Raw genomic sequence first — 15,981 nt, forward strand, 5'->3', positions numbered from 1 at the left:
TAAATTCATTTTTTTGGTTGTTCTCTCTAAATGAGTTTTCTTAGTGGCTCATATTCTAGCTTTCTTTAACAGGGTAATAGGGATTAGAATTTACTTTTTAAAGCTTTCTGTGTCTTTGTTATGTTACTTGCAAGGGAATTGTTATGATTCTTACTCCAGAATGAAAGCTTGAATGCTCTACTGCTGTTATATTTAATTCCTTACAATATGTTGTGGAAATGATATTACTAGATAAGAATAATATTGCTTAAGGTGGCTGGGGAATTTCTTGTAATTCAGTGTGTCATATTAAGGGCTAGTAACAGATGACCCTGCTAAATGATATGTAGAAGAGGCATGATGCATAGATGTCTCAGGGATAAACATCTTCCTCTTGAGTAATAGAATTTAAAATGCTTGTTCTCTTTGCTGTCAAAAGTATTTTCCAGGGTATGCCATCTGGGCAAACATCATTTCTGAAAGTTTCTTACTGTTGCTTCTGAAACCTCTCTTATGTGAGGCTATCTGGGACATCTGAAATGGTGCTGACAATATGTTGCTCAGGACTGTAGTCACTACATATGCTGTAGATTCATTTGTTCCAAGAATTTAGATGATGGTCCCTCCTCCGAAATTTAGCTTTCACAGTTGTTAGTAATTCCTTGACCGTTTCTGCAGACATGTTTGGTCTTGATTTGAAAATAGATTTGTTGAATCTTAGGGAGCTACTTGAGAAGAAAGTCATAGCAAGGATAAAGACGACACAACTAAAATTTCAGATCCCATTGAATAAAAGATCAAAATACTTTGAAAGTTTGGATGGGATGGGTTGGTATAAATTTAAATAAGGAATTGTAGGTGATGTGAATTTTGCTTTGGATCCTAAAAGAGGGTGTAAAACAGTTTGAACATTCTTGGCAGGTGAATACTGACTGTTAATGAGAATTATGATTACTGAGAGGGATGTTAGGGAAATATGCATTTCAAATCACAAAACAAAAAGCAATTAAAGACAAATGCTAGCAATTAAAGACAAATGCTAATCAGCTAAAAACTTAATCCTGAGTCATGGCAATTTGTAAGGTAATTACCTTTTAAGCAAATACAATAGTATTAAAATCAGAACAGAAAGATTTCCAGTAAAGTTTTTCATGCATGCCTGCCTTAAATATTTTAGAGATGCTTATCAGCATGTTATTTAAGCACTAAACAGCAATTAGAGATAACCTCTTTTATCCTACTGTGTGCTTGCTTATACCATGGATATCGTTGTTTTGTAAATCTTAATGATCCATGTAGAGGTTATTTACACGTGTGTGGAACATCCAGTTAAAACTCTTTCCTTGAGATTTTGAAGGAAAATACCTATTATCCAAACCTGCCTGCTGCAGTCTGAAAAATGTTCAAGTCGTAAACACAGCAATAGTAGCCTGGATAGGGATTTCTCAAAGGAAAAATGAAGGGTCAAGAACAGAATTCCCTGTGTGAACTGATCTTATTTATTCATAAAATGTGATTGTATTGCCGCTTGAGGAAACAATTTAGTCATTCTTGAAATACATTCCCATTAACCTCTTACTCAGACTGGACAGGTAGAGTAAAACTGTTGATTTTACTGAAAACTTAGGCTTGTCAGCATTATTTTAATAGACACAAAAATTTACTCAATGCTGATCACTTGTTGATAGCATTTCTAGTCCGTCAGTTTCTTATTTTTCATTAAGATGATTTAGAAACTTTTTTCCTAAAAAGGGATGCTCTCAGTATCTCTCTGTTTAGGGACTTGTTTTTATAATGATATACTTGTTAAGTCAACTGTAGTGTTTAAATACTCAAAACAGTTTTAGAGAAGCATCCCTCCTGTACACAGGCATAGTGAACACAGAAATAATGTTTTCATTCCCGTGGACATCAATGGCTGTATTTAGCTTCTCACTGACTTGTTGTTTAGTCTCAGATCCACCTTCCTCTTAGCTCTTAGATGGAGCAACCCCTTTTACTTCCAGAAAGTCAAGTCAGCAAATAACTGGCATGCTCCACTTCAAACAGTTTGAAGAAATTTGGGTAAATCCCGTGTTCTGTGTTAGATGGGACATCAGCTTACACTTGCTCTGTGGCCTCCTAGCCTAGAATCTTCATTTTCTTGAAAAGAATTCAGACTGCACGTGTGCCTGCCTGTACCAGCAGCCTTCTGCAAGGAAGGGGTACTGAGACTATAATTTCTAGGAGCTTTGGCTCCATTTGCTTCCCTGAGGAGGGGATGGGCCATGGGGGATTTTTGCTGGAATTAGCTAAATGGCAGATACTGTTCTGTTCTGTCCTACTCCTCCTTAACTATCTAAGTGATCACAGCTCAGCAGCTTGCAGTGCTGCTTCTGCTTCTGTAGAAAGGCAATATTAGCCAGGCTTTAGCAGTTCCCATTGTTTATTTTGGTCTACCCTTTATGCTTCTCTGAAAAATATGCATGTAAAAGAAGAGGAATGCTAACTTTTAACACTTGATATTTCAGAATATCCCTGCCGATTAGTAAAAGTTTGACAAGAAATGGAAGTGGCAAAATTCGCAAGAAAAAATTTACAAGAAGCAATACTTAGAATATGATGTACTGAGAAGATTTGGGTGGAACACTTTTCTGCTAATATCTTCCTAAACAGCAGAGGTGTATAAACACTCATCTTTCCAGCTTGACTCAAATATGTATCAGTATGTCAGTAGTTTGTATAGCATTGTGTTGTGTGTAATTATTTGTTGCAATATACATTTAAACTTGGTATCTTCATAGGACTAAAAAAGCTTAAAAAGGTGTTAACTAAGTTACAGAGATGGAAAAAGAGGAAGGCTTTTTGTCATTAATTAAACATAATTGTGTTACTAGATTAATTCTAATTGTTTAAAATTTGTCAGAAATTGCAGCATCTCAACATTTCATTCTAAACGAAAAAGAAGTTCTCCTGAGTTAGAGCTGTTTCTGGCTTATTCCAGAAAGCATACAAGTGTTGACGCTTTATCCATATCCTACATAAGCATTGAAGCAAATATTAGTTGCTATGAAGATAATCCCTTTCTTTTCATCTAATTTGTATTTGCACTGGTTAAGTATTATCTCTATTCTGTAGGTCCTTTGAGACATAAAAGAACAAAAGTTATTTGCCTATACTCAGGAGGTAGCATCAGTCATCTGTGAAAATTCCAGCCTCAACAGACTTATCACTAGAAATATGAGTTGCTGGTAAATAGCTTCAGTACTGTAGACAATTTCTTCAAAGCTAGTATTTGTTCTTCTGTTCTTGTTTTATATTGCTGTTATTGAGAGCATTTGAATAAATGATACAAATGTCATGAACCACTAAGACATGAAAACAAAAATATTCTAAATGCAAAAATTGCACATAGACTATCACTTGGGATTTTTTCTGAATATGGTTGAATAACCTTCAGAAATTACATCCACCATCCTGTGAAGGTTACTTCAATTAATTCTGTGCTTTCAGATCCTTACTTTCTGTCCAAAATTTTTCTGAAGACCCAAACTCAAAATCTGTCTAGTAAGAGAGCTGGCCTGGAATTTGGTCCCTGACCATCTGATCAATTGTTTTGCAAAGAGGAAGTATAATAAAAGCCCAGGAACCTGGAACACAGATGACTCTTTAGCATTCTGACTGTCATTGCTACCTACATTTCTGAGCAGTTTCCTTTAACGTGTTAGTACTGGTTTTTATGACAGCATTGTAAAGAAGACAGATTAGAGAACTTCTTCCCTACTTTCAGATTTACATGTGTGCTATTCCTAGTGGGCACCCCGTAACATAGGAGAAGCTTAGAGAATTAATTTCAGCCAGAAACTTTGACGCTTCCTGCATTTTGAACTTGGTGATGTAAATATATGAATTCTAATTAGCATATCATCAAATCCAGCCAGAAAATACTTGTACTACTTGTTCCCATCTCATGTAAGGTTCAATGTTTTATAATTAATAATTTAAAGAAAAAAAAACCAAACTTCAAAAAGTTTGTTTGGATTGAGAAATAATATTAAGAAAATAGTTTAAAAAGTTAAATTGAGAACTGAGGTGCATGAAAAATACATCTTAGTGATAAGAAACATATTTCCAAATACTTGGTGAGGAAAAATCAGCAAGGACTATCTCACAAAAAAATTGTGTCAAGAACCCATATTGGACACCCGTCTGATCTGTAAAAATAGTGATCATCTTAAAATTCTTTCTGAAAAAGAGAGTTAGTTTTGAAGTTATTTAAAATTGGTGTTAATATATTCTGGAATTGTAGCCTGTATATAAGGTTTTCTTTACAGACATACCTTCTGAACTTTCTGGATAGACTAGCTCTGTGTGTGTACACATACATATGCTGCTGTACACTTAAAAACACACTGGTGAGCAAGATGAATAAGGTCTGTTATCTGACTGTGCACCATAATGTCACAGTAAAGGTATTCCTCTACAAATTCTGTGGCATAAATTTGCATTGGTCATAATTGCATCAGTTAGTGCTACAAGAGACATCTAACAAAAGAAATGGAGACATGTTTTGTTCAGATTATTAAATGAGTTGGAAAGGTTAACCAGCCTTGAGCCAGAAAATGTTCTAGACCAATTTTCTTTTTTTTTTTTTTTTTCCCCCTGGTTTTCTACAACAAATATTTAAAAGTGCATTTGTCCCCTGTAAAAAAAACTACCTCAAAAAAAATGCTTCTTCCTTGTCATCAGACTTACCCTTTCTGTTCAAAGTCAGTTCTGTGTGGCTAAAATAATTTTCCTTTAATGCAGTAGTATTTGCAGAGGAAAGGGAATTAGTTAGCTTGTGGTTTCTGTTATCCATAATCAATTAGATAGTTTACTAATCTGCAATTAGTTGCACTTTTCAAGACCCACTGAAAGTAACACAGTTGCTTAACTGCTTGGAAGAGCCTGAGGTTACAGGGATAAGTGAAGTGACATAATTTGCCTTTCTAAAACATTTCCTATTGATTCCTCATGAGAAAGGAAGATCTGAGAAAATTTACAAGGCCAACACTTAAGTCAAACAAAGGTTTTTGCTTGTAACTTTGTACTTCCAATATCCAAATTACAGCAACTAAAAGCACAGAACTTCAATTTTTGTCTCTACGTAGTCATTTTTCTGAGCACAACCATACTTTATTCCTGTAAAGAGTTTCAGGACATGGTACATCTGAGGGTCTAGTTTAGAATGGGATGAATTACCTCCTGGAAGACCCTGGGAACTACTCAGTTGCCAAAACTCAGACATCTAATAGCACACTGGATGCTCTGAGCTAGTATTCCTGATTTACAGCTGCTGGCTCTTATGTAAAGCTCTATTCATGCACATGCCTTGGATACCCTTGGACATCCAAAATGACAATAGATATCTGCATTCAAGCAACTGAGTCCCACCCCCTGCTTCCCTCTGACTAAAACAGAAACCAAGGATAACTATCTTGGCCTATTGATGCCTCTGTTTGGTCAGATGACTCCTATACTGAAAGTCTTCAGAGCAGACTTTGTAGGCTTTTACAGTCGTCTATATCCTAGAAATTCAGGAAATCATTAATACCAGTTATTTTCTCGATTTAGAAAGCTGTAATATAATCTAATAAGCAAAATAAATACATTTATCTCACTAGTATTAGATAATAGTCAAAACAATCAGTGTATAGGCATGGTTGTCCTAGATTCAGATGCTTGGTGTTTGAAGAAACAGACTGTCTTGTTACCTCTGCCTTAGAAGGAGCTTTTCTCTAATTATACAATTTTATTTAATTGGACTCTAAAAGTATGCAAATACTTAATATTGTCCTTTTCTAATTTTTGCTGTCTGTTTTGATAAGAATGTCAGTATCAAATTCTTGGCAGCAGCTTTGGAACTGCAAATTTTTGTTCCCAGGTTCCAGAGAGACAGAACTGGAGCATGGCAGGCTAGGGATAGTATTTTTCAGTAATTAACCTCATTTTCAAGATGTCTCAATGTAGCAAAACGCCTTTGCTACATTGAGGCTTTGCAGTGGGATGGCTGTGGTGTCTTAGTGTTGCTCCTAAAATGGGAGATTACCTGAAAAACATTACCCTAGGAAGCTTCAACACAGATTTTAGGTTTAAGAAACACTATCTCAGAAAGACAAAGTAAGCAATCCCTGGGCCACTGACTATAGCAGAGGTAGATAGCAGGTAGCCTTACCCGAGGAGGGTAAAGTGCTGTCTTTTTGTTAGATTCTAGTGGAATAAAAAATTACTTACATTGTAAAACCAACTACTATGCAATAAATGTCACACTATGGAAAGTCTAGCAGTATGTAGTTTAGGGTGAGTAAAATGATGCAGTACTGATTCATAAACCCATGTTGAAGCCTAGATCCGTCTGGCTTTGTACCACAGGCCTAAACAGTTGTACAGGCTCACTAGAGCTGTTGGTCCATTTTCTAAAATATCTAATTAGTTTTCTAGCAGCTATTATTTTACATTTCAGTTCTGATTATCTAGCTACTGTAAGCCTTTTTCAGGACAAGGTCATCTCATATTATTGGTAGATTTTGCTGTTAAGGAGGATGCAGAATTTCATTCCAGAGGGACAACTTCCCAAGGTTTAAGGTTTTTTTCTTAACAGTTATTCCTTATGTATGGCAGAGATTCTAAAAGCTTTGGTTTGAAATTGCAGTTTCCAAATACAGGATAGATAAATATATATTAGATATAGCTGTAAGGCTTCTACTGACAAAACTACGAATTCATTGAGCTTATTTGACAAACTGACTCTTCCACTTTGTAACTGACTCAGATATCTAGTACTGGCTTGTGTATTTTCTATTGAGATTGAGAATGTGGACTTTTTATTTGCTTTCTAGAGGTGTCACTTGAATAGATGATTGTCTGTATTTGAGAGAAAAAAAAATCTTTTTTTACTTTTGTTTCTCAGAAAACAGAAATCCACCAATCATATGCCTAAAACAAACAAAGCTTTTATTGTTGTTGTTTATCTGTAGAACATTACTGTATGTCACAGGCTGTGGATAATTAGGTAGAGAAAATTCTCTTTGACTCATGAACAGGTTGTTATATTGACTTTTCACTTGGTAGGATGATGGAGAGTTAGTTGTTTGGATGTTGTCACAAAAAGGAAAATATTTTTAAGAAGTAATCATACTGAGCATATAGCTATTCTGATTACATAAATACTGCTGCAAATTTTAACATTATTCCTTAAACTCTCATCTGAGATGTTGGGCTTCAGAAACATTTTCACACTGTGCTTATGGGGTTTTTTTGTTTGTTTTTTTTTTTCACAGATCCAGGCCATGTATGACATTACCCAGTATGAGAATATTTTTCCTTTGTGCATGATTCTGGAACAACTTCTTCAAAATGAGACAGAAGAAAGTAATGTTTCAAGCTCAGACTATGATGGAGAAGAAAAAATCAAATTTCTGAAGAACCTTGATCAAATTATTCTTCATCTCTCAGATGAATACCCTTTGTTTTCTTTGTATTTATGGAGAGTGAATGTTCTTTTGAACTCAGCTCAAATACAAATTGATTAAAACAAGCAGCCTACTTTTTAACAGTGCAATTGTTGTGGGATTGCATTGGTAAATCAGACAGGAAAATTGTTGTTATTGGAAAACATTTACTTTAAACTACTATACTATACAGAATAATATCTTTTCAGAGATAATGCAATTTATTTCCTATTTTAAATATAGAAAAAATGTAATAATCCAGGTGTCATTTTGAATAAATGCTGTTTCTTGTAAAGGAAAACAGTATGTTGGCATTTGCATACACAGTGAAAATAGAAACAAAGGAAGTTGTTTCAGGTGATGTTTAAAATAAGCGCTATGAATTTTAAAGTCAAGGCATAACATATGTGTAGAGCTGAGCTACCAAGTTAAGAAACTAATACTTGTCTTAGTTGTATAGCTTCTGTGAGGTTTAGAGATAATGGCTGGTTGACGGAAATAAAAATGTCTGTTTTGGTAACTTATCACTACAAATTCTTATAGGACAGAGTTAGTTTCTAATTTAATCAAAAGAGTCACTAGCTGAGCAAAACACAATCTGGTGCTCAGTTTTACGACTTTCTTACATTCATTGTATACTGCTTGGCTTTACTTGTGTGTGCACAAGTTTAGGCACAGTAGGCCTAATTCACTTAGTTGGCTAATGATTTCAAGGTTTTAATCAATAAATTTTAACTCCTTTAATGATTACTTTAAACCTTTCTGCTCAAAATTAATGAATATTGATAAAATCCCCTTTGTATATTTATGTATTATCTGATGTCTAAATTTTTATTTGTGTGATGGAATTATATTCATAGTAATAATTAAAGCAATCTATTTTAACAGAAATCATCTTAAACATAAAAGACCTTTAAAATATGAGTTCAACAATACCTTAACTGATCCAGAGTCTTTTATAAATTTGGAGGGTAACTGTTATATCTCCTAGTAGTGCCTATTCACAGTAAATACAAAACTTTTTTAGCATTCGTCCTTATCCTTCACCTTGCACTTGTCCTGTCAATTTTTGTCAGAAAAATTCTCTGAAACACCAACTTTTTAAAATACTGTAAGTACTTTTTCTTGTTAATTTGAATGCATTTATTCCAGATATTTGTTTTCTATACATGTAAAATATATTAATATTGCAAAACAAGTTACTTTGATGTTGAATTGGCTCCCCAAAGAGTGATTCTTAGAGTTGTTTAGACACAGCTACCGTTCTGTTTCTTAAACTTCACATTTGGTGTGTCATATGGTAACGTTTGTTTAATGCTTTGTTTTAGCAAACTGTCTTTCAACAGAAATGTTTGATTTGCAAAACAAGGATTCCTGTATATTCACATTAGAAAATCAGATAAGTTTAGCCAAATTAAAGAAAATAAGTAACTATGTAAATTTGGTAGCCACTCAGGGACTACTGTGCCCTTTTTGTTACAGCTTTACTTTTTTATTTGTTTGTTTGATTAAGGCAGAGGATCAGTTCTTCCACCTCCTTCCACAGTGCTGAAAGAATGATTACAAAAAGAGCAAGGAAAAGAATAAACAAAAGGAACTGGTATCTAATTCATATAATAATTTTAATTTTCATTTTTTAATAAAGCTCTGTTCAAAAGTACTTTGTAAAGAAAAGACACAAAATACAGGAGGATACTGGAATCTGTGTAATAGCAAGAACAGTTTCAACACTAGATTGCATACCACTGCATATTTGCTGATCTATTAGCAAAAAGTACTTTTGTTATTAGTAAAGCAACTCAGGCAGAAAGGGATACATATTTTTTTCTTTGCAGATTTCAGCATTTTCTCATTGGCAAGTTCTCTAGGCCACCAGAAGAGCAATGGATATTTTGGGAAACACATGCATCCTTAATAAGTTTTGAAGTAACTGCCAACTTGAGATTTCCTAAATCCTTTTCACAAGGTGCAGAGAGCAGCGGGGGTTTTGTGTCCAGAGTTGGAATAACTACAGGGCACTTACGCTTTGACAAGGATTTAAAACAGTTTGTTGTGCAACTTTGAAAGTGTTGGGACAGAGTGAGAGTTCACCATTACAGGAATTTAGACACACACTAACCTCTGCAAAACTGCTATTAACTGGTCACCTGGGCTCTCCTTATCTGTTTCAGTGGGAGCAATAACCTCTGCAACCAGAATAGTTCTGAGACAGATTGTTGTCTCATGTTTCTTGAAGAGATTTTTCACCAAGATGGGACTTGCTTCAAGATGAAGATGCACAAAGGTAGATATGTGCATTTAGATGTCTCCATGTTGTTGGGATAACTAAACTGTGAAATACAAAGTACCCTAATGTTTTGGGCTGCGTCTCCAGCTGCCACCCCAAAGGACTGCAGATCTTCTGTAAGTCCTATGTCACATTTTCTCTCTTTATGTAGATGTCTCTGATATCCTGGAGCATCTTTAGTGGCACTGTCACTAAATAATAACTGCTTAGGCAACTGAATCAAGCATATAGGCACCTTAATATGAGAACTAAATCCCATCCGTGTGATACCTTATCTGTTTTTAGGAGCAGGGAGTCATAGGTTTAAGTCCATGCTCTTCAGACAAATTCTGTTCTTGTCCAATAACTGTTAGATGAAACTTAAGTGAACAGTCTTCAATTTTCAAATAAGCTAGTCCCTGGAGTTAGCTGTTACAGGTGAGGATTTGCAACCTGGTTGGAAGAAACCTTACTGCAGCTTGGACTTATAACTAAGTCTTAAAGTACTTACTAAATAAGTGTGACATCCAACTTTTACATATCTTGTCTCCAGAGAGGAATCCCAAATCCAGAGAAAGCACCTATGGTCTTTGCTGAGTGGAGACTATTAGGTGTCTCAAAAGAACAATCTTAAAGTCCCATGTGCTGAGTATAACATGTCATAGACCTAAAGAATATGAAACAGTAAAAAGAACTTGGTCTCACCTGTCATTGTTACCTGGAGTGTTTCACCTGAGTTACCCTTACAGGTTTAGAATTAACAGTTCAAGGATATTTCTTTTGTCTTGCTGATTTTCTTTTTGTAAATATATATACTTTAGAATTTCACAAAATGCTAATGTTCTGCAATGCGAATTGTTCAGACTTATATATATATATATATATATATGTATATACACACACACACATATTGCTGAATTATATACTTATATGGTTGAATTAGCATGGCTTATTAATTAGTAGCCTAATAGCAGTTTATGATTTTGTAATTTGTTACTCTGCCACATACTTAGCTTCCCAGGTGACTGTTTTGTACCTGTCTCCATCTGTTTTAAAAAGAATTTTATGGTGGAATGTCTCCTATGCAAGTAGAAAAATTATGAGACAAAGAAAATAAATTTTTATTCTAGTGCTGCTCCATTGACTGTTCTGTTCGCTGAAGAATTTTACATGCCTACTAATGACAGGGTGGGATTTTCAAGTGAACTGTCTCAGGATATTTTTGTAAACTTTATTTGGAATATTTTTATAATCTCTGATTTATTATTTTTTATAAGGTAGTTATTGCTTGTATATGTTGGTAATAGTGGGAATGAAATTGCACTTTATTTTAATCCTGTAATGATTTTTTTTTCTTTCAGTTTTCTATTCATTACTAGCTGATACAGTAACACTTTATTGTTCACTGTGGCACAACATTCAGCTGATGTTCGCATGATCATAGGAGAATTCGGGTTGGAGGGGACCTCAAAGGTCTCCAGTTCAACCTCCTGCTCAAAGCAATGTTAGCTGTGGGGTCAAACCAAGTTGTCTGTTGCCGTTTCAACATTCAGTCAGGTATTGAAAGCTTTCAAGGACAGAGACTGCACTTCTCTGGATAACCTGTTCTGCTTGACTGTCTTCCTAGTGAAAATTTTTTTCCTTACTGTTGTTTCATTTTATGCTCAGTTTCTAGTCTTCCCACCACCCAGAGCCTGGATCTGTCCCCTTGATACCTTCCCACAGGCACTGAAGGCTGCTGCTAGGTCCCCCTGAAACTATCTCTTTCCCAGGCTGAACAACCCCAGCTCCCTTAACCCACCTCACAGTGCAGATGCTCCAACCCCAGCCATCTTGGTCGCCCTCCACTGAACACACTTTAGTTTATCAACATCTTTTTACTGGGGGCCCAAAATGGGCAGTAGTAGTTCAGATGCAGAATAACAAGTGCTGAGTAGAGGCAGGTAATCCCTTCACTTGATCTGTGCTCCTGCTGACACAGCCCAGGATACTGTGGGCCCTTGTTGCTGGCAGGGCCACTGCAGGCTCACGGTCAGCTCACTGCCCACCATGGCCCCCAAGGGCTTTACCTGCAGAGCTCCTCCCCAGCCAGGCATTCCCAGCCTGTATCACTGCAAGGCGCTCCTCCTTTCCAGGTTGGACACTTTGTAATTGTCCTTCCTGAACTTCATAGTCCAATTCTTCCAGCCAGCATTGGTCCTTCTAAAGACAGACCTGCCCTCATGCATGTTAACTGGGACTCCCAATACAGTGTCATCCTCAAATTTGGTAAAGGTGCACTCCATGACCTCTTCCAAGTCACTGATAAAGATGTTAAACAGGACACATTCCAGGATAGCTTCCTGTGACACTCCACTTTTGTCAGGCATCCAGGTTAAGTATGGGTAAACCCATTAACAATTACACTGCAGGCTTGATCATCGAATCAAAGTTTTTACTGACCTGGTTTTTAACCTATCCAGACACATCTGATCCTTGCATTGCAAGGACACACAGTTCTGTCAGCAACCATGAATGTAGACCACCAGATCCCATGGACATATATGGGCTGAAATCTCACAAAGAAAAACCCAAATGTGATCTTTGGCTAATCCCAATTGTTCCTCTCTTTGAACACTTTCACTAAGCAGAAGTGCCTAGGAGACCCTGTTGAAGACTGAAGCAAAGACGACATCAAATTCCTTAGCCTTATCTGTGTCTCCTGTCACTGGAAGTTTTATCCTTTTTAAATCCTTAATTTGATTGAAAGCCATCTGTGAAATACCATGATGTAAATCACTTTGAAAGTCATCAGTAATGTAGTTGTTTATCTTTGCATTTCCAAGAGATCTAGCTTTGAAATTTCAGAATTAACATCAGATTTGTATAAAATTATTTAAACTGAAATTCAGTTTAGTTTAGCCTGCTTTTAAAAGCTATGGGTTTGGGGGTGATTAATATATGTTCATATTTTATTGATCTAGAAAAGGGATTTTAGTCTTTAGATCTTGCTGGTATGGGAACAGAGGACTCAGAATGACTGTTTCATCAAACCAAAAAAATCTTACAGCTTCTGCTTTTTTATTAGTTGCACAACCCTTGAGCATGTCTGGCCTGCAGGGACAACTGAGTGGACCAGAACAACATTTACTTCACAGAGGTGGAAAGCCCTACTCATAACTTGTTTTACACCGCAGAAGTACAGGTCATTCTCCAAAACCCACAACTTCAAGGGAACACTGCAGTGCTCCTTGTCTGTGAGGTAAAATAGCAGTGACTTCTGAGGAAGGGTATTAAAAACACAGTATTACATGCAGAACTTCTTGTAGCTCTTGCACAGTAAGTGATTCCTTTATCTATCCTCAGCATCCTGCAACAAGGAGAAAAGCAGCTCAACCCAAAAAATAGACTGAGGAGAAGATTAAGAAGGATGTACAGATGGGCAGGGGTCCTTGACACTGCTGGGGGTGCTAGGTGAGATGAGGAGTATGGGAATGTCACGTGGCTGGGTGACAAAATGAGACACAGTGTGCAGAGAGATCAGTACTATAAAAAAACATCATTTAACCTCTTCACAGACAAGGGAAAAGACAAGGGCAAAATTACATTGGTTTTAGGATAAGGCATTGTCACCTCACTCCCTCACAGCCACAAATCTGACTCCAGCTTCTTCAATACCAACCCCTTAAAAAACTTGCTTCTGTACTTGAGTCTCCCTGTGCAGATGTTGGTGATCATCTTGAGAGAGTAGCTAAGAACTACAGTCAGATAATAACCAAAGGACTACCTTATCATCATACTTTCTTTCAGTTTAATAGTGAAAAAAGGGCAAGTTTTTAAATATTTGTAATTATTCATAATGCTAAGCACAAACCCAAGAAAAGCAAAGGATGAAGTTTTAGATGTTTTCCTTCAGTGTTTGTTTTTTCTTTCTCTGAGCAGCTGTCCATATATATATGTTTCCCTTTAGAGCTCAGAGAAGTTTTGCCCAGCTATATACTTGTAGCTTTCCTGGTTGGTTCTTTTTATAAACTTCATCCACATGGTGTGCTTCCCCCTTTATATAAACTATATAAACTATTTCACCCTCCTTAACGTTGTTTCCTTTTAGTTTTAGTTTTTTTCTTAAAAGTAAATGCACTTAGTCTGCACCTGCTTCTTAAATTAACAAGCAAACTTAGTTTTCATCCTTGCTTTAATTAAGCTGTTCCCTAAACATGGTATCTTCTGAACTTACTGATTTCATAGTCATCCCAAGTTCTTCAGGGTTATGTCACTATTAAAATAGTTATACTAAAGAGAGGTTCATCCTTGAGAAGAGCACTGTTTGCATATCACCTGCTCTCCAGGCTTGAGTTCGTGCTTAAGACAACTCTCAAATTATATTTGAGGAAGCAGCCTCTGCCAGCCAGGAAGATCCTCCAGCAAACAGAAATAGTTCCAAGACAAGGTCTTTCTTTAGGGTTGATCAAAAGGGCAGTCTTCTTTCTTTTCTTATACTTGCCCCAGACACATGTGACCTGATGAAAGCCCATCCTGGCACTTTACACAATACAACTCTTCAGCAGAAGTTTAAAGAACAGCACACATGTATTCATCAGCATTTTCTCCAACACAACAGCATGAGAAAATGTACACTGCAGATTTCAGCACTGATGTTGGTTATCCTTCCAAGAAGTTTTGGTGATTTCCTGTCAGTTGCTGTTTCTGGTGTTTCTTCTGTGAAAGCATAGCTTTTTACAGTAAGCATTATTGAATTTAGTTATGTTCTTTGAAGACCTTCTTTCCAGCATATGGAGACTGAAATTCATCTCTATTCTCCAGAGTAACTGTCCTCCACTGACACTGGCATGATGACACCTACAAATTTCATAATTGTACTTTCTGATACATTCAGCCAAGTCTGTATAGCCAGTGGAATATTATGAAGTAAAAACTCTAGAGAAAACAACAGAAATTGAAACTCCTGTAAATTGCTGTTCCATACTGAAAGAAGATAAAACATTGGAAGGAAAGGTATTATTACAAAGGAAATACAGAGCCTAATCCGTTTTAATTTAACATGAATGAGCTCCATTGATTTAGTGAAGCATTTACTTCACGTTTCTGCTGAATGCAGGTAAAAACTGTGTCAGCCTAATTACCTACTATCTTTTTGACATACAGAATTAACAACATTTTACATCCACAGAAGGCTTTGAACACACTTATATACTACTCCTTTTGTTCCTTGAGGAAGATACCGGAGCATCTCTGACCTTCACAGTCCTTCACTGTGTCTTTCTCTGGGAAATTGTTACTTTTGGCCATTAGGTATTCTAGGCTTTGTCTTTCTTACCAGGCATGAGGAAATGGCTCTTGAGCCAGGAAAATAAAGAATGAAAGACTAATCTTGTAGCTTGCTATTTTTCTTAGTGACTGACTCCTTTGAACTCTTTTCTTTTTGAGGGGGGGAAGTGGAGGGAAGAGGGCTAACCCTTTCTACAGGAGGACTCTCAGTAGCTGTTTTCAGGACTCTGAATTTTATAGGATATCAGGATACCTCACTGGTACTCGTTACTCATACGGTAATGAGTCCTATTAAGACCAGGGTTCTTCGAGCCTTAGGGATAACAGACTGTTTCTCAGCTAATCTTTCAATTTATTTTAGTAGCCATCCATAATAATGGTTCTAAGGGCTGAGATAATTCCACATTGACCTTACTCTGAGGCTGCCTTGTCCTCACAATACAAGGAAAAAAAAAGATAGATGAGAAAAACAACAAAAAACCAAACCAAACCAACCAAACAAAAAAAAAAAAACAAAACAACAACAACAACAACAACAAAACCAAACAACAAAAAAAAACCCACAAAAAAAAAAAAAAACAAACAAAAAACAAACAAACAAACATGAGAAAGACAAACCCTGATGAGACCTCCTGGAAAGTGCAAACTCCAGTGAAATTTTCTAAAAGCCTTTAGCAGTATGTTATCCTGTTAAGGGTCCAAGCAGTACGACCAGATAATGCTTTGCAGTGTCCTTGCCATTAGGCTGGAGCTAACGCAGGCAGTAGGAACAGTGTTCCCACAACCTAGTAGTACAGTGTCCTCAGCACCATGTACCTCTGGGTACTTACTGGTTTGGATCACCAAGGCAGACACTTGGACGCTTAGCAGAGCAGTTCACTAGATGTCTTCTTAAAAAACCTAAGCATAGTCTGCTCCCTAAATACAGAGCCAGTTGCAGTTTTTCATATGTTTTTTATAAAAAAAATTAAAGGAACTCCTCATCACTGGGCAATG

At 36.4% G+C, this 15,981-nt stretch overlaps 1 protein-coding gene across 1 annotated transcript in view; it reads left to right on the forward strand.

The window, feature by feature from the left end:
* Positions 1–7,532, forward strand: part of MEI4 (meiotic double-stranded break formation protein 4) — a 234,120-nt gene extending 226,588 nt beyond the window's left edge. Inside the window, exon 5 of the mRNA XM_026844078.1 lies at positions 7,281–7,532. Coding sequence (XP_026699879.1) covers positions 7,281–7,532 — 252 coding nt within the window. The remainder of the gene's footprint in view (positions 1–7,280) is intronic.
* Positions 7,533–15,981: the final 8,449 nt, after the last annotated feature.

Source organism: Athene cunicularia, assembly GCF_003259725.1.
Source record: "Athene cunicularia isolate RWA chromosome 3 unlocalized genomic scaffold, athCun1 chr3_part1, whole genome shotgun sequence".
Lineage (NCBI taxonomy): Eukaryota > Metazoa > Chordata > Aves > Strigiformes > Strigidae > Athene > Athene cunicularia.